The sequence below is a fragment of the Crocodylus siamensis genome, chromosome 13, assembly GCF_052110815.1.
Source record: "Crocodylus siamensis isolate JL-2025a chromosome 13, ASM5211081v1, whole genome shotgun sequence".
Taxonomy (NCBI): domain Eukaryota; kingdom Metazoa; phylum Chordata; order Crocodylia; family Crocodylidae; genus Crocodylus; species Crocodylus siamensis.
The window spans coordinates 21,641,496-21,667,371 of record NC_143407.1 but is presented as its reverse complement, the minus strand read 5'-3'; the positions used below and the strand labels follow the sequence as shown (position 1 = coordinate 21,667,371).

Below are 25,876 nucleotides of genomic sequence, written 5' to 3'. Positions count from 1 at the left end.
TCTTGGTTTGGTGGCTGTTAACATTAATTGTACCACATGAACCTTCAAAGCAGCCTTTGCACTTGAATATGGAACAGGTGACTTCATAAACCTGCATTTGGACATAGATTGACAAAAAAGATGCATGTCAATGTGAGCATGCAGCTAAGTATCCATTTAGGTCTTGCCTTCCGTGTGGTGCTTGTTCACTAAAGAAGTTCAGTAAGGATTTCCTTTGTTGCGCTAGAAGCTATGCAGTTAACTTAACCTAATGTCACCATTACCTCTATTTTGCTTTTCCTTCCTGGCTGGTTGGTCAGATTAGTAATATGTCCAACCAGTTGAACTGTTTATAAACAATAACTTGAGAGAACTATAGTAGCAACAAAAGTGGTCTTGGTCTCTGAACTACTGCTTGTCTCTTCAGCAAGTCACACTAGGAGTAAAGATGTATAATGAGGCTCCAGAGTTACTGTCCCACAACTGCATACACTTATGGAGCAAATGCAGTCACTAAATTGCTCCAGTGGAAGCCTGCTGGTCTTGTTCATCAGAGACTGTAAAAAGCCTAAAGAAGCTAAATATTAAACAAAGCCAACTTGCTTTGTCAGCTTCACCTGCAGGATTCTGAACTTCCACTGATCTTTCCAGCCTCTGCCACACTTGCCACCTAGTTAATATAAATGCAGTGGTCTGCATGCTGGAGGTGTGGAGGCATTGCCTTTCTACTGGCTGCTCTCCCGAGGGGACTCTGGCCTCCAGCTTGAAATTGGAAGGTTCACAGGCTTCATTCCCTCCCTCCTGGCACTTGAAGATCATTTAGTATGTACTGGTTAACAGGACCCGATGCATTGGTTCAAGCAGAAGCTTCCAAACAATATATATTGTTTGAGAGATCTGAAGCTTTGTTTCACTACACTTAAATTCATGGTAGCTTGCAAGTTCTAATGTAGTGTTTTCCAACCTTGACTGATTCATGGAGAAACAGTAAAGAACAAGTAACATGTTGTGAGCAACCTTCTTTATTCTGTCAGCCCTATCTTTAGCTCATTTTTCTATGGATGCAAACAGTGTCCAAGGGTCTTGCAGGCAGCATGTGGCCTGAAGCCCATGTTTTGTGGACTACTGTTTAACCAGATAGCGAAACTTGACTTTTGAAGTCCAGCATTGTTTATACATTCAACTAACATACACTGGCTTTTAAAAACTGGTTACTGGGTAAGCTGGAACCAGTTTAAACTGCTACATGGCCAGAAGTTTGCGAGTGAGCTCAGGCAGTTGCAAATGTAGTAATGAAAGCATGGCTAAATATGCTCTTCTGTTGGAATAGCTAATTCAAGAAGCAGCTGTAGTGATACAAAAGAAGACAAGTGAAGCTGATGAGAAGAGGTAGAGAAGGCCAGGCTCAACTGCTGCAGGTTTGTGACTTTTTTTGGTATAATTCTGTAAGATGTGCTCAGCCAGGTACTTAACCATTTTTGAGGAAGACCTGCTTCAGTGAGTGATATGGGAAGGTATGGTAATAATAGATTTCTTAGTGATCCATGGCATGAATCTGCCTCTGGCACCCATAGTTGCAATAGAAACTATCACTAGAAAATTATGTTTCATAATTTGTAGGGTCAGAAAGGACCTGAGCAGATCATCAAATCTGACCCCCAAAACACAATGACCCCTTCCACTCTGACAAGAATTTTTCCCCCTGCCACTTCACTTACCCCTACTTGATCCAGCCAGGACTTTGAACTCAGATCTCCCACCTGGGAGGCAGAAATTCTTCCACTCAGCCACCAATGTTGTTTTAATGCAAGTATGCCCAGCGGGCTTACATTCTCTTTCTCTGAACATGATGTATCTGCTTATTTTATCTATGCAGGACTTCATTAAGGAGAAAATCTGTACTAATTTAACCTCCATTTTAATTTCTTTCGACTTGACTTTTACCTTTGCATTTCTTGTACATTCTTGAGTTTCATAGTTGTGGTCAAACTGTCATGGTACCTAATACAAAACCAGTTTGCATGGTATGAACCCATTTGCGTCTCACTTGGTTACAGCAGATCTCTAGAAATATTTGCCAGTAACTTAGTAAGGGGTGTTTTTTGCTACTAAATGTTTGCCCATTCAGGCAGTTATGGCTTTGTGGATTATTAAAATGCTCTGAAGAATCCTTAGCTGATAGGCCAGTTGCAAAATAATATTAATAGTGCTGCCTGGTTGATGATCAGTGTAACATTAGCTATAGCTGAACTTTACTAGTGAAGTGGGCAGTGTCTAGTAGATAGCAGTGGCTGAAAAGCCAAGGCAAGATTCTCAGTGACTAATATCTGCAAAAGTTGGTAAATTGCTGGATCTCTACAAAGTCATACCAGTTTGGGGATCTGCAAGGTAAACTTCTGATTCAACTGATGCCAAGCCCCTATTGACATTGGTGATTTAAGTAGCATCTGAAGCTGGGGCACAGTCTGTTCTGTGCAATAGAACAAAATCTGGTAGAGGTTATAGTTAAGAATTAATCTATACTTGCGTTGCTACCAGTACTTGCCATATTTACTCTAAGACTAGCCCCCCCATTTAACATGGGAACCCCTCATCTTAGGATCAAGTACAAGGGAGTGGAGGGTAAAGCAGGTAGCTACTGTGGCTCAGGCTCCAGTCCCTACCTGGGGTTGGCCCCGTACCTGCAGCTGCTCCCCCCACCTCTGCACCCTTGCCCTCTCACTCCTTGAACCTCTCCTCCTCATCTTCCCTCCCCGCCCCCCCATGCAGCTTCTGTTCCCCTGCCTGCCTTTATGTTCCTTCTCCCCTGTTTTACTTTTGCTCTGTACCAACATGCTCCATGCCACCTGCAGCATGGGGCACTAAGCATGGCCCCAGGCTCTTAGAATGAGGATAGAGCCTGCCCATGCAGAGCAGAAGATGGGGAGAGGTTGGTGGGGAGTATAGGTGGCAAGGGGCAAGCTGCTTGGCCTCTCCACTGCCTGCCCCCCCCCGCAACAGTGAGAGGGATGAATTAAAGACGCCTTCCCCAATAATTACATTCTGTACATGGAAAAGTATAACACATTAAAACAAATTCCATGTATAGAATCTAATTATTGTGTTTGAGTAAATATCATAGTTAAGCCATAAGGGTCAAAACTGGAACTGAGAACTTAAACCAACAAAAAAAACCACCCCCGAACTAAAAAAACCCCCCAAACTGCAAGTTGTATTCACAGCAGTTAAGCTAATATCAGAATAGCGTGAATTGTTTGAAACAACAAACTCTGCCTACCACAGAACAGTTTGCAGGGTAATAGTGATAAAAGATTTGCCTGTGCCAGTTAAAAAGTTGTAACTTGCTTAAGCCACAGATTTCCTTTAAAACTGGTCACTGAAAAATAAGCAGGCTGGCAGTTCAGCAAATTGTGTAACTACATTGTATATCACACACTGGTAAGCATGGCTTCCCTGGTGAGAGGTTGTTAAAAGCCTGCTTGTTTGGTGGTTAACTAAAGCTTCTGCTTCCCTAGTATAATTTGGGGATGTTTTTGCCATGTTCTGAGAATTAACTGCTAATGGGTACTAAAGTTAGCAACTTCATCGTTCTGTTTAAGAAAACGGTACTGAAGTCTGAAGGGAAAAAAGAGAAACATTTCATATGTAATTGTGCATGTGGGGGGACTGTTGTAAACTAACACTGGAAGAAATTAAACATTTTAGTTTTTAGAAGCTGACAAATGAGCACAGAAAGTACAAACCTACAGTTCCAATAATCCTGTCAGTAGTGAATACAGGTCAGATGTCAGGGATTGACTTCAGTAGCTAATAAATAGCAAGAGTACATGAATGCCATTTGGAATTGAAGAACCTGGCATGACATGTAGTCCATTTATACTTCTGCTAAGCATATGAATTCTATTTGGCTAGCCTTTTACACTTGCTTTGCACAAAAGGGTGTACACTAAGTGCTAAGCAATGACACATCAGGGTTAGGGGCCAGTAGGCATAGGCTGCTTTTGCACTGCTGCAGCAGTTTCTAAATAAGTCTCCTGCAGTCTTGCTTGCCTGAATGCTCCTGTAGCATTTCTGTGGTTACATCTGCCTCTCAGGATCACATGTGAGGTGTAGGTAAAGTGTGCATAGCTAACCTGTGGAGCTGCTCAGGATAAAATTTCTACAGTACATGTCTTGGAGTACATGCAAAACTTGTTCTGACCTCTTCATGCCATACAAATTGGAGGAGGGCACAACGACAAGAATTAACCATTGGGACCTGTGAAGTCAGGAGTGGGCTAAATACAGTTCATGGGCCAGATCCAGCTCTCCAGTTGTTGGTTTTTGGGTTTTTTTGGTATTCGTTTTTTTTTTTTTTGTATTCAGCCCAAGGCTGCCCCTGTGGCAGTCTGCATGGGGTCAAGCCCCACCCATGCCACACTCCTGCCCACATCTGCCCCATAGGCATTTGTGGCTCCACCCTGGCCTGAGCCTAGGCCTCAACCCCAGTGAGTATGTACAGGTCCCTGGTGGGGGTGCTGTTGCTGCAGCTGCCCAAGTGCTGCTCAACTTCCCCCACCTCCAGTGGTGCTGCTCCGGCCCCAGGCAACGGGTAGCTCGGGGAAGTGATGGCAGCTGTGGGGGCATATGTCGGGTACTACATGCCTAGCCAGGCAGGGGAGAGGAGCTGCAACCAGGTGCTTTTGCTCCAACTCCTGCTGCCTGGTGTGATTGATCAGCTACCTACAGGCAGCTGAATGGATGGAAGACAGCCCTTCCAGGAAGCTGTGCAATGCATCAGCCCCGGTCAGCAGTGCCATCGGTGGTTGGGGGCATGACATGGGCTGCCCTGGGAGGGAGTGGGCAGGGCTTGGCCCCAGGCAGAGCATCATGGGCAGCCATGGGCTGGATGGGGGGCAGGGGGGAGGGTAGACTGCACCTGTGCATGTGCCCCCTGCCCCTCTTTCTCCTGGCACCTAGCATGTGGGCAACTCCCCCCACACATGCATGCAGCCCCTCCCAATATACCTCCCCCACACAATATTCAAGAATAAGACTATTTTGAGCTGTTATTCAAATGCCTCTCTCCCCCAAAAAACATAGATTAGGACATTTAAAAAAAATATATTGAAGTTTGATTTTTATATATATCTATATCTCTATAACTTGTTAAAGTGGTAACTTCTGAAAGAGAGTGTGCAGCCCTTGACAGCTCACCAAAATTCATTAAGTGGCCCTCCAGCCAAAATCCTGTGCTAGGTGCTAATTTAAGAGATGGTGTGCTCCTTGGAGCCAAACAATGGTAATGAAGGAATGTTTTGCCATAACTAGAATTTCTTGGAAGGGCAGGAGTGGACCTTGCAGTCCCATTCACTGACACTAGATCCCAGTTATTGGTATCTCTTTATAAATACTTCTACTTGGTATGCTTACCAGTAGCGTAACTATGGCGGCTGGGCAGGACACTAACCCCAACCTTGGACTATGAGGGGAGGCCAGAATCCTCCCCTTCTCCCCCCTCCCCCCTGCAATCTCCCCCGGTGTTTTTACCATGGCAAGGGGCAGCCCTGTACTGCCCTGGCCCAACCATAGGAGTAGTCTTGTACTTGGTTGTGTATCTGGGAGGCAAGGACAAATGGAATGATGCTTCCTTGTCTCAAATCCCCTCCTTAGATAGCGTGTGTGGTGTAGTTTTGTGTTTTTTTACAGCAGGTGCAGCCTGCACACTGTATCTGTACCTAGTGAAGGGTGGGAGAATTTGGCCCCTGGGTGGCTCAGGGCTGCTGTATTGGGCTCTGCATAGGGAAGACGGTGTCACCTACAGTGGCAGCAGTAGCACCTGTATTGTCTGGGGAGAGCCCAAGCAGGTAAGACTTGACTTCCCTTCCCTTTGCTGCATATTCCTCCCCTCCGCCTTGTGCCTCTGACACACACAACAATAGTGCATTGACTTGCATCCAGCATAGCAGAGCCCAACAAGCCGTTTGGCAAATGAGTAGGAATTTTCAAACTTAAATATTCATTCTTCTGCTGTGTTTATAAAGCATTTAGTAAACATTTCTTCTGTTCTTCTTTGTAGCAGGGGTTGGCTTTGAGCATGTTGTGTATCTTGAATTGTCAGAGATCAAATTCTAAATTGCTATATCCTCTTGTTTGAACAAGAATGCCTCTAGCACCATAGCTGGTCCACTTAATTTAAGTAACTGGACTGTACAGCTGTGTCAAAGCCTTTCACTGTGGTAATTAAGTCAGCTCACCTTGACCTCCTCCTGTGCTGTCTTGAAGTGATCTCATTAAATAATTGCTTGGTCTTCTGATAAGCAGTTGACAATACAGGAGTAATTTTACTCTTGCACAGTAGGCTGGAGTCTCACTTTGATCCCAATACGTTCTGTCCCTCACAGTGGTAAAATAATTACTAACATCTGTCTGCAATACTACTAACTTGTAGTTTACTAATTCCTGACAGAAGTACAGAAATCTGAGGGCTACCAGAAGCTGATTCCTGCTTTAAACTTGTTTCTGCAATATCTCTCTGAAGCAGCAGTCAAGTAAATTGCATTTGAGGCAATTTACCTCAATTAATACTGCAATATCAATGCAAAGATTTAACTCCTCAAGAGTACCAGGGACAAATTTGCTTACAAAGAGTCAGAGACCTATAGCCCTTCTTCCCCCTTGCCCCCCCCCCCAAAAAAAAACTTGCAAAAGATGCTTGGGTTCTGTCTTGCTTTAGCAGATCTAAAGGAAGTTGTAGGCAGCCTAAATTAGGAACATCACAGATGAAGGAAGTGAACCTGCAGGTTAGCCAGAGGCATGGGGCAAGAGGATTTTTTTCTTCCTAGTAGCTAAAATATTTCTAAATTTATTTGCACCTTTTTAACCAGAGACACAAATATATCAGGATAAGGAAGAAGGTGGATAAACAGGATTTGCATGTTGGGCTTTATTGCCATGTTACTGTGCCTATACTTGACTAAGAGCTCACACTTTCATACTGTTCTCTGACTTTGGAGCTGTTTCAACTGTTCAAGTCATAGGGAGGACTGCTGCTCTAACCTTCGGGGCTTAAATGTCACCTCTCATCAGACCATTTACAAATGTGGGTGAGAGCACTAATATCCGTGCCAGAGCAAGCCTTGCAAAGCTCTGAGGTAAGCCGCTAACTCTTAAAATAACACCGTTAAAGTGAAAGTTGGCTCACTGCTTTCATGGTGTTGAAACTACTTTGTCTGAATCTGGTTTAGGCCACTTAATGGTCAAGACCGGATTGCTGCTTTTCCCTTTAATGCTTCCCCATTCTGAACAGCAGGTTGCCACAACCCTCTCTGTTTTTCCTTATGTGAGAAGCAAGAATTTCTTAGGGTGATAGCTCTTATTGGGCCAACTACATAGTTGGGGTAATAAAATATTACTCTAAGAAATCCTTGCTTCTCTTATAATTTTCTGGGTTATTACAGTTACAACATCACTTATGCTACTGTAATTTTTTTTTAGGAGCTTGGAGAGGCAGGCAGTGATGGTTCCATTCTTCAGAACTCAAAGCCAGGATTGTGGCGGGGAGGGAAATCTTTCACTGGAAATCCCTTGTTCTTTTTGTTCAAGCTTTGTTCTTTCCCAGACAAATGGGGAGGGGGAGGGGAGAGTGTGTGTTCGTGCACCCTTAATCAGAGGCAATTAGTTCCTCCTCCATTACAAAGATCTTATCATTTGAGTCTCCAAAAAGGACGGGGTAGAAAGGCTTCTAGGAAAGTCGCTTTCTTTTTAATAAATGCTGGTATTAGAACTCCCCCTCCTTAATTAAAGTTATTTTTACTACAGTGAAATAATACCTTTGCATTCTCTGACCACGGGAACTAACTATATAATTGGTGTTTAAGTAGAGAGGACTGAAGTCCTGATAAAACAGGTCAAATGGGTATCTTGTCTAGTCCTTGCCAGTTCAGGATTGTTCCCTATAGTTCCAAGGCTTATGTAGAAGGATGGGGTGTCTCTTAATGAAACCAGGAACTCCAGGGTGGCTGATGAGGTTGCTGCATGTTTTAAAACTGCAGAGGCAGGCAGATGTACTTCCTGATTACTGTAGCTGTGGAATGAGTAACACAGCCTGCCATTTCTTCCAGCCAGCAGACCAGGGTCCTGCTAATCCAGCTGCTGGAGACAATAGGATGAATGACAGTCTCTGTGTGCTGGAAATGATGTAATTGGATTTACTTCTGTCTCCATGTGCAGGCAGGAAGGGATCAATCCAACATAGACTAGTGTAGAACAGTCTGTGGGCAAAATCTAAATCTGAGGAAATCTCCCCAGTGTATGAGACTATACAGACAAGGTGGAAAAGGATCCACTTGGGAGGAACATTTTCAAGAACACTTATATCAGCAATTACTTTTAAGTGGAGTTATTGAGAGAATGGTAGTCATGAGAAGTCCAGTCTATGCAAGGAATTTGGCAGATTTACCTAATCTGGAAAATACCTGCTTTGTAAACCAGGTTTTATTTAACTGTTTGGTTTCAGATTGTGGAAGGAGATGCAACTGATATAGAATCAGCTAGGAGGCTATGCAAAATAAAGCTGCACTTTTAAATGCGTTTTATAATGCACAACATGCAACTAATAGTAGGAAGTGCAAAATATTCTGTCTAGCAAGTTTTATAACTTTTAGTTCAAGTAAAACAGCTATTTACAGCTGAACATGAAGGTCCTCAAACTAAATGGATATCTCGGGATTGCTCAGGTCTTTGGTCTCCTTGTACCAGCTCTTCTTATCTCCTAAATAGCTGTTTGCTGCTTACGTGAAGTGGAAGTAGCCACCAGCAATCCTGTGGAGCCATGATGTTCAGCTGCAAAAAACCTGAGCTGCTCAATGCTGGAGTCTGCATGTACAGAGTGTCTATACATTTGGTAGCACTTTGTACAAAATGATAAAGAAATGCAAAAGGTTGTGAACGTGATGAAAGACAATCTGCTGTATGTGTGTTTTGTTTTATTTTTTGATGGTCCTTGCTTTTTCTTATGCAGAACCTTTTTACAGGAACACAGAATTAGTGCGTAGAAAATGAAGGAAAGGGCTTTGAGAGATTGGACATGTGAAGTACCTGAAACAGCCTAAAGCTTAGAGGTAGATCTCTGTAAAGTCTGGGGATTTAAACTAGGTATGCTAGGGAATGAGCAAAAAGCTATGTGAACAAAAATCTTAGAACCGAGGTCAGGGTTTAAAGGGGCTAGTCAAAACCTGGTGTATAGTGGCCTTCTTTTAAGGTTGTTTGACCACATCTGCACTTCTGGAAGACTGCAGTGACTACTAGTTGATGCCACAGGGAAGCTCAACATTTCTGTTCTATGTGTACTATGTCACAAAAGGATCCAGTATAGCCACCCCTGAGTGCAGTGATTGGACCTGTGTCAAAAAAAATTTTGGATGTTGTACTTGGTACCATACATGGGGTAACTGCATTCTTCTAAGTACACTGTCCCGATCCATGTGTAGTGTTTACTTCTCTGTTCCTGGTGGACGCCTTTGTAGATATGCCCTCTGAATTTTTCCATTTTGAAAACTGTAGCATGCAACTTCTAGAGTCATTTTGAGGCCACATGCAAAAAGAAGTTAAAGTGCTATAGAAACTTGCTGCTAGACCGAGGGTTATTAGAAATTGCTGGGTTAAGGGAGTAGGGTAATCCCAGAGCATCATGGTGAATGTATTGCATTGCCGCCTTGACCATGGAAAATAATGTATAAGGTGTCCACTGAGGCTTTCAAAACCATTGGTCTTAATAAGCAACTTATCTGTGTTCTCCAATTTATTCTCTTGCTTGGAGATGGAAGTGAAGTTTACAGAATGCTGCAAAGCTACTTGTTCCATTTGGAAACATGGCTTCAGTTATTCCATCCACATTACTTTGTATCTGCCTAAATAAAGGACAGAGCGAAAACAGGAACTACGTCCCATATAATAAAATGAGCTTTACTGGAACATGGTGAAACAATGTGGTTGAAGACAACTAACTCGTGACCATAACGTGCTATCTGTTGTACAGGTGGGGACAAAACTTGAAAGTCAGACTACAGATTAGGGCTGTGTGAAGCTTCAGTTGCTGATTCAAATTGGTGAAGAATTGGCCCGATTTGGTGGCTGAATCTCCGAATCAAATTAGGACACCCTTTAATCTCTCCAAATTGAATCAATTTGATGATTTCTCTCCCTCTGAATCAATTTTGATGATTCAGACATAGACACAGCTTTAAATGTTTTTTCTACGTACCTCAGTATCGGGTGGCTCATGAATGCTGAGATGCTGGGGCAGGTGGAGCATCCCACAGGAGCGTGTGGAGGCGGGGGTCCCCAGTGTGCTTGACAGCAGACTTGGAAGTGGACCAGAAGCACTTCCAGTCCACTTCTGGGGCCGCTGGGGAGCGCGCTGTCCCCCTGCCCCCCTCCCCCAGCTCGGTGACTGGTGCCTCCTGGCTCTGGGGAGGTACCCAGAGGCCCCTTGCGGCCAGTCACTGAGCTGAGGGGGTGGGGGGCAACGCACTCAGTGGTACACCCGGAAGTATTTCCAGTCCACTTCCGGGTTCACTCCCAAGCAAGCACCCCCCCACCCCGCACTCCTATGGGATGCTCCATCCGTGTCACCATCTCAGCATTCACGAGTCGCATCTGGTACCTTGAGGTAGGTAGAAAAAACATTTAAAGCCGTGTCTATGGCTGAATCTCCCAATCGGCATCAAATCTTTAGATTCGGCCAGATCTAATCGGGGCAGTGATCTAAATCAACAAATTGAATCACTGTCTCTGATTCAAGCTGAATCCGAATCTAATACTGCCTGTTTCGCACATCCCTACTACAGATGGGTATAGGAGTGTAGAATACAGGGCAAGAGGCTGTAATGAGTCCTAGAGCTCAGTGTTAGGAGAAACAGAGTAACATGCCTTTTAGGGAAAGGCTATTGAGTGAATAATGTTGGGAGATCTGACCTGGCCTAATCTATTTAAATAACTTGGTCTTTCAAAGCATAGGACAGGATTCAGAGAAGTAGTTCTAACCACTGTACAAGCATCAGATCATAAGTGTCCAGGGACAAGCTATTCTCTACTTTTTTTAATTCTTAAAACTCAATTTTGTGGTATTTAGGAACCACTAGTCAAACCACAAACTAATGGTGACAATAAGTGAATATGATACAAGGAAAGATTACTGGCAAAAAGGCCACTAGAAAATAATAATTTAGAAAAGGGACTTTGCCACACTTCAGCTTCTTGGTTTTTGTCTGATACAAAGGAAAATGTTAAGGCTGCTTAATTTTACTGTTTCTGAGTTAAGTACACCTGTCTCCCCCCAGCAGGCAGGCAAGAAACTGGTTTAACAACTTTCCTCAGGTTCTTGAAAAATGTCTGTCTTAAAGTCAGCTGATCCTAGTGGGCTCTGTAGACAGTATAATTATAGCAGGTGATCAGGATGACTAACATTATTTTTTGGCAACTAGCTATTCCAATTAAATGGATATGGAGAAAGCCATGAGTGTTTTCCAGTTCTACTGAAACACCTGGGAATAAACACAGCCATTAATGAGGATAAGGACATAATTTCCCCCCCTCCCACCTTTCTGTAGGGAAAACTAGTTCTTTGTATCATCCAAAGAACTTAAGTAAAATATCTCAGGTGGTGGATAAATAATCTGTTTTTAATATTAGTTGCTGATGGTAAGTAAGCTTCTATATTTAAAAAAAGGCAAATTAAGACCATCAGAGATGGGTAAACTAGCTGAATAAAATCCTGGGTGGAACAGATTGTAAAGGAAAAAATACCTTTTGTAAACTATGCCTCTAGTCTAAAAACCTAAAATATGGCTGCAGAAACACAGACGAGAATCTTAACTGTCAGTTTGGGCTTCTGTTCAAAAAAAAGCTCTGGCTAGTCAGCAAAGCCCTGGGTGGAAGAGTGTAACAGCAAATGCAAGATCTAAAACAGAGAAGAACAGGAAACTTTCAAGGTGGTAGCATCTTGTCCCAAGATTCTTGGCTAGGATCAGATAGTAAAATGTTCACATGATACTACTTAGTTTATTCAAAGCTACAAGACTGCAGGGAACTTCAGGGGGAACCTAGTCAAGGTAGGTCAGCCAACAGTGTGGTATTACGCAAATCAAAGCTGGCTAGTACACGTTGACCTTCACGTATATAGCCCTGACTACAAAGAAAAGACTTGATTATCATTGCAGTCCATAGCCATTCCAGCAGAGGGAATGATCACTGAGGATGGGCCAAATCTCATGGCCAGGGCTTTTCAGCATTTAAATCCCATGGTCATATATTAAAGGCTTAACCTTGTCTGGCAAATCCTATTTGGGTAAAGTTCACTGGACATTCAGAAAAGCAGATCTCAGTACTTCAGGAGCTACTTTAAACGGTTTCATGGAATACTGTATTGCATTGTGCTCACTTTTGATCTTGAAATACCACCTCAAGGCTTTTTGAGGGGGAAGTGGACAATATCTATAATTGGAGGAAAAAAACTTTTAATGGTTTGGATGAGTTTTTCATTTGGTGGAAAATATGACTAGTCTTAGTCACTTTAAGATGTCTTATTCCATAATGAGGAATTAATTGGTTCCTATTTCCATAATAAGGAGAGGAATGTTTTAATCAGAGTGCGGATGTAAAATGGTTACCTCAGATTTACAGAACGAGTTAGTTAGTTCACACAGTTCCAGATTAAAATCTGAAAAGACAAATTTGTATAAATTGTCCTTGTCAAAAACTATTTTCTGTGTAATGGTCTATTTTGATGAAGTAAATCTACTATTTACACTGTGCAACATCTGTTTTCAATTGGTCTGTAAGGGTGATTTTTCACCCATGGTGCCTTCAGATCCTTCAAAAATATCGTATGATGTGAACAGATAAATGCAGACTGGCATGTTCTTGCCTGGCTGATTTCCCCTCCCCCCCCCTGCACTACCCAGCCTCTCTGCAAGGAAGTAAGCACTGAAATACATAGACTTGTTCTTGTGAAATTGAGTGGTCCCAAATTTCAAGTTATGGAGGGGTGACTCCAGTCCAGTGAGAGAGGGTGTTTTGAGTTGAAAAGGATTGAGAACCACTGGTTTATAATGTGCAAATCTACCCTGCCTTATTGTGTCAGTCATCATGGTTATTGTGTACCCACTGTCCTTAGAGAAGGAATAGTGCATGAGAGAGCCCACCTGAGTAGCTTCAAAAAGTTTTAATCTTCTGTAGGGCCTAAACATTGACCTTGGGTGTAGGTAGAGGTCTAACAGCATCACTGTCTCTCAGTGGAAACTTTGCCCTGTGTGTAAGCTCACAGCTGTTATATGACACTTCAGATCCCTCAAACCTGCCCATCCTCCAGAACTAGGGAGCTGAGTCGGAACATGACACCTGTAATGTAGAAAGCAGGAGAAACTTCCCTGCACCCTCACCCCACCTCCAAAAACAAAGGAACAAAAAAGCTTTAATTACAGCTAGTAACTTACTAATAAAGAGCTCTGCAGTTCCCTGCGGATGCTCCTTTTACTGCTTGTTTCAGTAGTCTGTGATGATGATTAACATCCATTTAATGCCCTCTTCTTGTGTTCTTTGTTTGGATCTTCTGCCCAACAGAAGGCAAAAGATTAAAGTAAGAACCTGTCAAAAACATGATTTGTGTCTTAATTGTTGACACTTCATTCTGTAGGCCTACTGACTGGTGCAGACTTGTCCAGCAAAGCTCATCTTTCCAAAATTTAAATATGACCTGATCATGGATGCCATCTTCTTCTATAATTTGTTACTATAGTAGAAAATTGAAGGTGATTTTTAAATTTGATTCAGAGGCAGCTAAAGAGGGAATCTGAATCCTGATATTGTCTGTTAGGAACAGGAATAGTCTTTCCCGTGCTACCAGAGTACTGCTTGCAAAAACATCGCCTGGAGGTATTGAGAAATCTTGATTCACCCTGTAAAGATGGCACTTATCCAAACCAGCCCTTTCCAGCAATCCAGCTCAACTTTTTGGCTTTTTATTTCAGTTCTGCTAGAGAACCTTTGGCGTGGGGGCTTCTGGATAATCTTCCAGACTTGCTGCTAATGTAGAAACTTAAGTGCAGCTTGCCCCTTTTCTTTGTCCAGGTCTAAATATTCTGATTTTTGTTTTTAAGAGCCAGATAAATTGAAGCAGTCCTATGAATAAATATGGGCAAAGCAGGCTTGAAGTGAAAGTAACACCTACACACTTGCACTAAAATCACAGGCAGTTCATTGCAAGTGATGCAGACACTCTTGTTGCTGTTCCGGGTAGACAAGCCCACAGAAGCTAGTCTTTCTAGCTTAGACAATTTATGAAAGAACTGGAATGTTTCTTTTACCATCCAGCTTAAATAAAGCAACAAATAGGTCCCTACCAGGTTTTTGCTGTTACAGATGACCTTTTTATACCATGTGAAAGGCTGACCTTCCAGCTTTCAGAGGAGGGTGTATTTCTCCCCACCCCTTTATCGTATTGATTCATGTGGGTGTGAGGCAGAAATGGGACTTTGAGATAAACCTACCTCTCAGCAGTGGGGGCTCTGCTGGTCAAGAAGATCTGACAAATAGGGAGGCAAAAAACTGAAAGGAATGACTGAGCTCATACTTCCCTGGACAGCCTGGTCATACATCCCTTTTAGATCTGCACTTCGACTTGCTATATGGGGTTTGACATTTGCTCTTTATTCATCTTGGGTGTTAAATACCTAAGGTACAAATTACAAATATCATTAAGTGTGAATGAGTTGCTGAGTTTTTGGTTGTACCCTCGTTGGTGTAAGGACATAGGCAGGCAAGATTTTTTGAGAAGGTGTGATTATATTTCATTAGTCCAACTGCGTAGCTGGAAAAAAGTTCTTCGCTAGTTTTTGGGCACAATTGCCCTTCTTCAGGCGCAGGGAGTCTCTGCTGTTCTGAGACTCTCTCTCTTAGCTTCTCTCATTCCTTGGAATCTCAGAACAGCAGAGACTCCCTGCGCCTGAAGAAGGGCGATTGTGCCCAAAAACTAGCGAAGAACTTTTTTCCAGCTACGCAGTTGGACTAATGAAATGTATCACATTTAACACAGTTATCACCTGAGATCTTACCCTTCGTGGAAGAGCACCTGTATGCCTCTGTACACGGATATTGGGGATCACTTCCAAAAAGCTGTGTGTTGGTGATGATGGATAAAGGAAAAGAGGAAACAAGGGAGCTAACAGTAGAAACTTATACCTAAGGCTCTTGGTGAAGCTAAAATATTAACAAAATTCTTTAATAGATTCTTGGTTAGGGTCATAGCACTGATTTAGAAATCCTCTTGGAGGAAGGTGGTTAAGCATCGGAGTAGACTGCTTAACAGAGGCTTTGGAATTCCTGCATTAGGAAGTTTTCAGGTGTAGGTTAGACGGACACTTGGCTGGCTCTTAAAAGGGCGATTCTACTTTTGAATAGGGGTTCAGATCAGTGACCTCTTGAGGTCCCTTGCAGACCTGTTTTCTAGAGTCCTTTGGGAGGAGTAAGTTCTTGTATTTGAACTTATCCTCAGAAGAGAGCTGAGTTTGTTTTGTTTGTTTGTTTTCATGATTGAATACCCTTACAGTTCGATTGCACTTTTGACTAAGCAGTGCCAAAACTAATTTTTTAATGCCTTCTGTAAAATGGGCCAGCTCTGGATTCATGGTACTGTAATAAGGATAGATCAGACTTTCAGCTCAAGACATTTTATTAGAAAATGGCTTCTCTCTGTTTAAGGGATTGACATTATTGCTTTCCTGTCTCTAGTATAGTACATAAATGTTCCACTTCTCTAAATTTCCCTAGGTGTTAGTCACGGCCTTCCAGTTATTGGCTTTCATTATTTTAGCTCAATACGGGGGAGAGTTGAGGCGGCTCGAACTAATGCTTGAAACTAGCACAAGTTATAGGAGAAGCCTTAGAGAATGATCTCTGCAAATCTTATAGTATCTAACTTTCACTATTTTCTTAGATGGGGTATTGAATTACAAGTGTAACACGGGCTTTTCAACTTCAGGTTCAGCCTCAGATTTAAATATAATGTATGGTGTTGCCTTGGTTCCTGACTGAAACTGGACTTGCCCTGGCATCTTCTTACTGCTTAAAGGGAAACAAGTGAATAGGAACCTCCTTGTTATGTCAGGGTATCAGTCTGTCTCAGGCTCCAGAAAGATTTTGGTTTTCTTGTTTCTGAACAGGACTGAATTTAACTGTCCTTAAATGCTTTAAATCACAGCTGGATTTCTGATAAATTTGAGCTACTTAATAGTTTAAATATTAAACCTGTTTTTTGTTTGTTACGCTTGCATCCTATAGGTCGGGGCCGGCAATTTATTTTGGGCAGAGGGCCGCTTACCCAGTTTTTGGCAGGCTGTTGAAGGCTGCATGGGTAGCCCCGCCCCTTGACAGGTGCCCTGCCCTGGTCACCATCTTGGGACCAATGTCCCAGGGCCAGCATCGGTGGTGCACAGGCTGGCAGGGGTCTGTGGAGCTGGGCTGGACTGCACCAGCAGGGTTGGGGGGAGCTTGCACGGCTCCATAGAGCCCCTGCCAGCTGGGACCCTGTGCTCCTGTCACCCTGCTCTGGGCCCTGCTGGCACTGGCCCTGGGACACTGGTGTGGGCCCTGTGCTCCCACTGGCTCCCCACCTGCTCACACCCAGTGCTCCCCACCCCTGTCATTTTTGACCTGAACCAAGGGCAGCAAAATGTTAATTTTCTACATTTTCTTAGGGGCCCCACAGGCTGGAGAGAATGGCCTTGGCCCACCCCTGCTGTGGGTGAAGGGAAATCTGATTGCACAAAAGCAAGAACTGCTGCTCCTAAGTAAAAAGCTTGCTAAATGCTTAGAGCCCTACTTACAATAAAGATGGAATAACTGACATGAAATATTTCTAAGCTTTCCGTTTTGTTAAGCTCTTACAAATTCCAGGTATTTAATTATGTAAACGAAATGCACCTGCCCATAATTGTCAAGCCTCCCTTTTCGGAGTAAGATGAGTAACATCTCTTCTTTTAGTTGCTGACTCATATTTGGGAATGAAGTAATGGAAATCTGAATTTATGGAGACTTTGCCTCTTTAAAATGGGAGAAACAATTCAACAATTTTATGTTAACGCTGGTACTTTGGAACTACCCTGTAGGCCGAACATGCATATGACATTTGGAACTATTTCTTCTTTCTTCCCGTTCTTGCATTTGTCTGCCTTGCTTGTTTGTATCATCTCTTCAATCTTCACTTTTTGCCAACTCATTGAAGTATTGATTCTTGCAAATGGCTTGGTTGCATCAACTTTGGAGTTATCAATGGCCAGTGGAAAGATGATCTCCAGAAAGAGGAGCATAGCCAGTAAACTGCTGAGGAGTCTTGCCTTGTCTGTTGCTTTACACTATCCCTGTAATACAGAATGAAACTGCATTTTCCCCTGCCCTCCACCCCCATCACGTCATAGGGATCTTGATGATGAAACAAAACTTCCTTCCATAATCCTTTAAACTTTAAATCTCTGATTGCTGCTGTAAAGATTTTAAATGAGAAACTAATCCTACTAAACACTGCAATGCTGACTATCTTGTGTATCGCTTCAGGGGATTTTATTTTAAAAGGAAGTATTTCAATTTAGAAATCATAATGGGGAATGTATTTATATTAAAAAAAAAAAAAAAGAAGTAGTAAAAGCAGCTTCAAAAGCTTTCCAGTAATCAGTGTTCACCTGGCTGAATTCTTGAGCAGTCTGGTTACAACTGGCATTTGTCTGAGCTCATCGGAGGGGTGGGGGGGTGAGCATCTCACTAAAATTTAGTGTTTCAATTATGAAAGGTATTCTTAAACCACTAGCATCCTGATTTTTAAAATGGTCTGACCAAGTATTGTGGCTCTTCCACTGCTGTTACAATAATACTCAGGAAGATGGCTTTTGACAGTAATATGCTAAGAACTGCTAGGTTAGCTTTTTCTCAGACAATTGTCAATAGTAAAGCTGCTTTTCTTAAGTATTAAAAGCTGACAAGTGGGGAAAATTCAGGCAATGTCCATTTTGGTGAGTACATGCTCACTGGTTATATTGATGGCTTTCTAGTTCGTCAGGCAAACTTGCTGTGTTCTGCCCGGCGAGGTAAAAAATGTCAAATGCTTCTTCTGACTTGAACATAGAGATCTTTTGAGACTACAGGATCTACAGCACAACTAATGTAACTTCACTGTTCACTTCAACCTATTGTAACATGGAATACCTGCTGACTTGATTTTATGGAAACTAGATGTGCTTTTTTTATTAACTTATTTTTACTATATAAAATCTTTTAGAGGAGACACCTTCACATTCTAGCAATTCTGTCTTCAGTAATGTGGCTCTGAAAGTAATGTAAATATCAGTCTTAACATTTTCTATCTCTGCAACTTCAAAGGTACAAAACCCAAACATTTCAGTTTTAAAATAGAAACTAGGAAGTGGCACATGGTAAGAGAAATAGTGCCCAAAAGCCGGGAGCTGCAGACTCACCCTAACTACATTGGAGACACCATTCTTGTTTGGTTAGTAGTCTGGAACATTTAGGTTTAATTCAAGGATTTGGAGGGGCGGGGGAAGCCCTAGAAAACCTTGTGTATGGAGAAACTTCTTTAACATGTGATGTAAGCAAGAAGGAAAAGTTGAATCTCATGGTAGCAAGTGGTTAGAATGGCATGACCTGGCTGTAACGTTCTTGGGGATGGGGGTGGGGAATGGACAGGATTGTTTTTGTGTGTGCGGCTTTTTGAAAAACTTTTAAAGGGTTTAGTTCTGAAGTGGGGTGGGATGGAGGGGGCAGCAGTTATTCTGTGTTAAATTTCAGGAATTTAGGCAGTGTGCTGGGAGCCTTGAGACAGGAAATGATACTGAGTGCGGCATGGTTCCTGATTGTTCGTACTCATTGGCACACCTCTGATTCTTTGGCTCTCTTGGAGTCCAGAGTAATCAGGCCATGGGAAGCTCATGCAGTTTGAGGCACTTTGGGGTAGAAGTCAAATGCCCTTCTGGGGGCTTTTGTTGATATGCTGTGGCACTTGATGGGCTTGGAGTTAGTTAAGCAGACTGGAAGTCATAGTGCAACACTACACCTTCATGGGTTATGGACCCCAAAAGTCATAGGCTACTTGACTTTTAAGCTCCCTCTGGGTTCAGAGCTACTTTTTTTTACCATGGGGGAGAAAACACCGTGCATTTTTGGGGATAGATTAGATTACACGTTGCATCTGGGGCATAAATGTAGATGACTGCCGAAATAGCAGTGGAGATGATCCTACATAAACTTAAGTATGTGGGCTGTCTACCAACTGCTGTGGGGAGAGTATTTTGCTGCAGCTCCACAAGATGTTCTCTTGGCCTTATTCCTCTTTCTAGGGAAGAAAAGGAGAAACTGTAGGTGCGGGCCCTATGGCTAGAACAGCCAGCCAGCTTAATCTGGGGTTGATTAATCTTGAGGCTTGCATCAGAACAGGGCTGGGGCAGTTGCTTACGCAGGAGGCTTAAATGGCAATTGTTCTGAGGTAAAGGGTCAACATGGATACTCCATAGGTACTTTGGCTTGTCTGTCTGCAAATCTGGGATTTGCTGTGAGACAAGATGCTCAAACCCCTTGCACTTGGTGGTAGAGCTAAGTAAGTAATTTGGAGGCAGTTCAACATTGGCCTCTCCCAACCAGCAAATCCAACCTTTCCTCATGACTCATTCTGAATTACTAAACAGACATCCTGAATGGTCTGCCAGCCAAGTCCAGTGGGTGGTATGCAGGCTCTGTAGGTCATAAGCTATATGGCATATTGAGGACAACTATGCAAATGTTTTGAACCTTAAGATTAAGTCTGTGTGCAACCATCTTTCTGCCAAACTGGGAAGTATCATTTGGACTATGTTCAGAAATATTTCTTCTTGCTAAACTTCATAGAGCTCCTGCCAAATTCTTCTGTCCCTCAAACATGCTTAGAGTTTGCTCATAGTGCCTAAACTTGAGTCTCTGGCCATTTGGCTGGCTTAAAAAAGGAGTCATAATCTGATGAATGACTGATGGCTTCAGTCATTGACCTGCTCTCTGCTGGTTTAATGGTGTTTGCCACAAATCAATTGGCAATGGTATAATTCTGACTAAACATCACGGAGTCTCCTTCTCATGACATAAGAGAAGTCCTAACTGAGGAAGCCACTGTGCCTCAACTCTATGGCAGACTACTTTAAAATTCAGTGTGAGAAAAATCTACTAATCAGCCTGGCTCCACCACTCCTACAACTTCATCCAAAACAAACTAGTCGGTATTCTGACCCATGAAGCAATTAATATCTGAACTGTGGCATATGGAACTACTTTAAGGAAATGTCAGTATTTTTCCTCGTGTTTGTCCACGTGCATTGCCACCTAGTTCTAGATCTTAGCTGTATGTGCTCTTGCCAAAGGCACAGAGTCACTAAGGGAAACTAGTTTCCTATCTGCTAAAGTAGAACATGTCATCTTTTGTCCAGTAGAGATGTGCCTGGGCACATGTAAACTTGACTTAATAGCATAAGTCATTTGTCCTTGTTTACTAGAATCTGCTTTGAGGAGCTGTGTAAATTGCTGAGTATGTTTTAAATGTGGACACTTATTAAGAGCTATTGTGTGGATGGGATTTGCTGCCACACCTAATCAAAAGAGTTTTGCTGTCTGAAGTACTAGTTACCAAAAGGCATGCTGGGATCCTGGAGACTTTAGTCCCATCCACAGAACAGAGCAAAGCAGTTGTCCTAATATAAGGGTGGCTTCTCATAGCTTTACAGTTATTGTGGATTGCTACTCCTGATTTTTGGCTGCAGTGGGCCTGGGCACTTACTACCCAAGAACTGGAATGTATCCACAAATTGAAGCATGACACTACAAATTGTACTGCAGTCTTGGCTGGACCCAGCAGCTTCAAGACACCTGCCTGTTTCTTTGCTAGTCCCCTAAACCATCCCACCCTATTGGCACTACCTTTTGTTAGTGGACGTAGCATGATACTGATAGGCGTGAAGATATGCATGGAAATGTTGGCAGTGGAGAATCTCGTAAGAAGAATAGCATGCTGCTGCCATGTGATTTTATTTATTTATTACAAAGATAAGATTTAATAGATTTGTTTATTGTAGATTTAGTCCATGTATCTACTTTCAGGTCTAGACTTGATGCTTGCTTACACCCTCTCGCCCATGTAGTTTTGTGGGGAGGGGCTTACAAACCAATTATGTGGATGTCCAGTTAGCTTGAATTCCAGCTATTTGCCTGGCTTGTATTCCTACAAGTGAACTGACATGGCCTTCCCTGCTTCGCTTGGCCATTTACTTTCATCTCTCATCTATGCTGCTTGTTGAAGTCCATCACCTACAGTAAAGTGAAGTGCACCTGGCTTATCCCGGCTTTACTTGAGAGACTGTGCTAGCAAAGTGCGTAAACTTTGGAAGTGCTTTGGGTAAAATTGAACAACTGGTACGGTCAGAGTTGGTCACACCAAACAAATTGCTTTCTAGTGGTGGTTCTGACAGCTTCCAAACTTGGAATGATATCCTTAAAAGTTGTTGCATCTATGCTATGGAAAAGTAAACCAGAACCTTGTCAGCCCATACTTTGCTCAGGACACTTGGCTAGAGATAGGTGGGAACATCAGTGTGAGGTAGAGATGGAAAATGACAAGAGGTTTTAATTTAGCCCAACTTCTTTTTCTTTCTCCTCTTCCAATACAGGTGACAGAGCTGAATGAGCCACTGTCCAATGAAGAAAGGAACCTGTTGTCTGTGGCCTATAAAAATGTAGTGGGAGCACGGCGCTCTTCCTGGCGTGTAATCAGTAGCATCGAGCAGAAGACATCTGCTGATGGTAACGAAAAGAAGATAGAAATGGTACGGGCCTACCGTGAGAAAATAGAGAAGGAATTGGAAGCTGTATGCCAAGATGTGCTGAGCCTGCTGGACAACTATCTGATCAAGAACTGCAGTGAGACACAGTATGAGAGTAAAGTCTTTTACCTGAAGATGAAAGGGGACTATTATCGCTACCTGGCTGAGGTGGCCACAGGTGAGAAGAGGGCGACCGTGGTAGAGTCTTCAGAGAAAGCCTATAGTGAAGCCCATGAGATCAGCAAGGAGCACATGCAGCCAACTCATCCCATCAGGCTTGGCCTGGCACTTAACTACTCAGTTTTCTACTACGAGATCCAGAATGCTCCCGAGCAGGCGTGCCACCTGGCCAAGACAGCATTTGATGATGCCATTGCAGAGCTGGACACCCTCAACGAGGATTCCTACAAAGACTCAACGCTCATCATGCAGCTTCTTCGTGACAACCTAACGCTCTGGACAAGTGATCAGCAAGACGACGACGGTGGAGAAGGCAACAATTAGACCCCCAAATGGACTGGCAGCCGCACGCTGATGCTACTACTGCAGTCTTTATTTTTTTCCCACAAGTGGGGGGGGTCAGGGGTGGGGGAGGGGAAGGGAGGGATGACCTTCCCAGGGAGGCCCCCACGACCTGTCTTTGATTGCCTCTTTTGACATTTTTGCCAAAACACCACTAGTGGAAGTCGGGCTGGCTGTGCTGGTATGGAATGGCAGCCTCACACTGGCATATGGACTGTTCTGTAGATTATTAATACAAGTGGAGCTGTCTTTAATTTAACTTTATTGCTAGAAATAAAAGGGTTTTAAGATGAAATAACTTGAATGGAATGGCCCTCATTTTTTTAAAAAAAATGAAGTTCTGTGGTTCCAGTAAGGATTTATGTGCACGTCTTCTTCAGTTCAAGTGCCGTATGTTTGTTACCATATAGCAGCGTGCCCTGTGGCATGCTCAATCTGTCATGGCGTATCTTATAATACCCAAACTGAAAGATTTTTAGAATTTGGGGGTTTATTAATCCCCAGGGATTAGGCCATTTAACCTTTTGTTGAGATGTTTATTAGGGTAGCTTTACAGTATTAACACTAAATTACAGTTTACAGTATTTCTACATTACAGCCATATGTGACATCAAGCCATTGATTGTATAATTTTCTTTTGCTAGTTCATTTTGGCTTGCCATCCTTATCTGGTCCTAGCTGGTGGACTAGTTTAGCTATTCTTTGTCTCCCAAAGTGAGAAGACTGCCTGCTTGAGGAACATCAAAGCTGCTTTAATTTTGTTGTTGTTGTTGTTCAACTTGACAGGTGCTTGGCAAGCGGCTGTTTTAAACTATTAGTCCACAGTAAAGGAATTACACAATTAGAAAGGGGGGAAAGCCTTTAAAGTAAAAATGCCACTAAATAAAGTTAATTCAGGTCTGTATGTCATGTACTGTTTGGTATTTCAAAAACTGTCTGATTTAAGGTGCCGCAGCTCCTCCTCAGGGATTACACTGCCATTTCACTTGCACCTGACTTTCTCTCACTGTACCATGAAGCTCATCGGCAGATCTCTGGCACCCAGACTCCCTTGTCAGCTCTCACGGAAGCTGGGTGTTCATTCACCTGAGAGTTCATGGTGTAATGAGTGAAATTTCAGGATCTTAAAAACTAAATTTGGTAGAGAAATCCACAAAGGAAGAGCTACAGTCGTAAATGTTTCTGCCCAGCATAACCCTGTAATTTAGTTCTGCTTTAAAACCTCCTCCTTTTTTAATTTTTTTTTATTTTTAAAAGACTATTTTATTTGGGTTGGTGAAAATAATAAAAAAGCTTACCGGGTAATATTTACTCCTATTTGAGTAATGATTTTTTACATGATTGTTGGAAGTTCACTGTTTCCTTCTCTGACTTGCAGATCGCTGTACTCTGTGGCTTCTTAACTAAAGTTTACGCGGTAGAAGGAAACTGCATTTGTGTCACACTTTTAAAACAGGCTTTCGTTGTCCCTTTTGCTAGTCAGTCTAAACAGAGCATTTTGGTGTTGCATATACAGTACAATCCGTTTTGTTCAATTGGGTAGCGAGTCTGGCATTACTAGACTTCTAGAGCTAGCTTTTTTCCTTTTAATTTTTAATTGAGCAAAGTTAACAGGCCCTTTTCAGGAAAGAGAGTTCCTACTGGGTTGCTTTTAAAGATGATGTTCCTTACAAAATTGACCCTGCAAAGATGGATGGATATCCATGTGAGAATATGTGCTTGTTTGGTCCTATCGCACATACTTGGTGAATGTACTATATGCAACATCTCTTGGCTTACAAAAAGTGGCTTCAGTGGAAGGCCACCTCCTGTAAATTAAACCAAAATAGCCTGATTAAGGAACCCTACTGGAAAGATCAATAAAGAGGCTTGCAGCTTAGGTAACTGACCGAAACCTACAGGAAATGCCTTGGACTGGAAGATTTTATTTAGGCTTCTTAACTCTCTTTATTTAATTTACCTTCATGTTCAGTGAGCAGTGTTGTCCCTACCTGTATAATTTGGAAATGATTTACTGGAATTACAAAACCTATTTTTTTTATTTCAGCTTTTGCTCTGGCTGCTTTAGACAATTTAAACAGAAAAGATCGCACAAGAGGGCTAAACATGGAGTGGGGTTGGGGACTTGATTTTTAAGCAGCTTGAATGGTTTCTTTCTTTTTTCCTTTTTTTTTTCTTTTTTTTTTTTTAAAGAAATGCACTTGCCTATGATACTGTCTCTCCAGTGAAATGACTGCTCCATTACTCTATTGATACAATATTGTGCATGCTAGTGTCGTATTTCTATACAGTAGCTTGAAATTTATTAACTTATACTGTAGATGTTATGTATTCCTATGACAAAATAGTCTTCAAAATTTTTTAAAGTTTTTTAATTTATTTTTTTTCTTTTGGGGGTAAAGTTTGCTCTACCAAATAGTGATCGTAACAAACTGATCTGTTATGGATGTTGCTATAGTGACATGCAATTATATATGATTTTGTTTAAAAAAAAAAAAAAAAAAAAGGAAAAAAGCAAAAGAAAACACCAGTGTTAGCTTAATCTTAATGTCTGGTGTTCGTCATGGTGAAATTATAACTATTACAGTGTAGGAGAACAATGACTATGTTCTTTGAATGAGCCTTTGTTTGTGCTTTTTGTCATGTTATGCAGTGAACTATTTTTAAGGTCTAATCAGTGATTATTTTTCCAACTCCGTGTTTCTGTAAGGATTATTTCACACACGGACCATTCTTAGCAGTTTTCCTCAGTGATGGAATATCATGAATGTGAGTCATTATGTAGCCGTTGTACATTGAGCAAATAAACTTACAGATCTGATGTCAGTGCTACTTAATTGTATTACATGTGTTGCGTTTATTCGTTGGTTTGGGGTGGGGTTGGGGGGAAGGGCTTTGTAAACCAGTTTAGTTCATAAGCAGATAGTTTTTAAAACTGGGGATTAGTCTTGAACACTTCAATTTGATGACAAATGACTGCTTCCCATTTGTGGCCTACCTCTCTTGAGTGGGGGTAGGGTGAGGAGGGGACAGGCTGACTGGGTGGCTCATTACAATACATCTCACCAGAGATCTGGAATTGTTCAGGATCCTGATCCCTTATTTTCACAAAACAAATGGCTTGAGAGCGGCTCTGCAGTGATGGACTCCCCTGCTTAAAGTTTGTGAGAGAACTTTCAGTAACTCGAATCCAGAATGCTGCCTAGAGCAATGTTGCAAATTGTTTTGCAATTATGAACAGTTCATATGAACTGTCTGGGAAGCATAACTAGGGCCTAGGTGTGAAGGCTGGCTGACACCTCAGAGGAGGAAAAGCAAACTGACAAAACTATGCCTGCCTTCAAGTATTTGCCCATATAGCAATAGTCTCTGTTTTTAAAGGAAAAAAAATCTGCGTATGTATTGAATACGGTAGCAGAATGAAAGATATCTGGGACAGTAAAAGTGCTCCCACTCCTCCATGCTCATGGAAATTCAAGGGATGCATTTTAATT

At 42.3% G+C, this 25,876-nt stretch overlaps 1 protein-coding gene across 1 annotated transcript in view; it reads left to right on the top strand.

Annotated features, from left to right (window-relative positions):
* Positions 1-25,203, top strand: part of YWHAG (tyrosine 3-monooxygenase/tryptophan 5-monooxygenase activation protein gamma) — a 35,201-nt gene extending 9,998 nt beyond the window's left edge. The window contains exon 2 of the mRNA XM_090025253.1: positions 21,708-25,203. Coding sequence (XP_089881379.1) covers positions 21,708-22,364 — 657 coding nt within the window. The 3' untranslated portion in view covers positions 22,365-25,203. The remainder of the gene's footprint in view (positions 1-21,707) is intronic.
* The last annotated feature ends 673 nt before the right edge of the window (positions 25,204-25,876 follow it).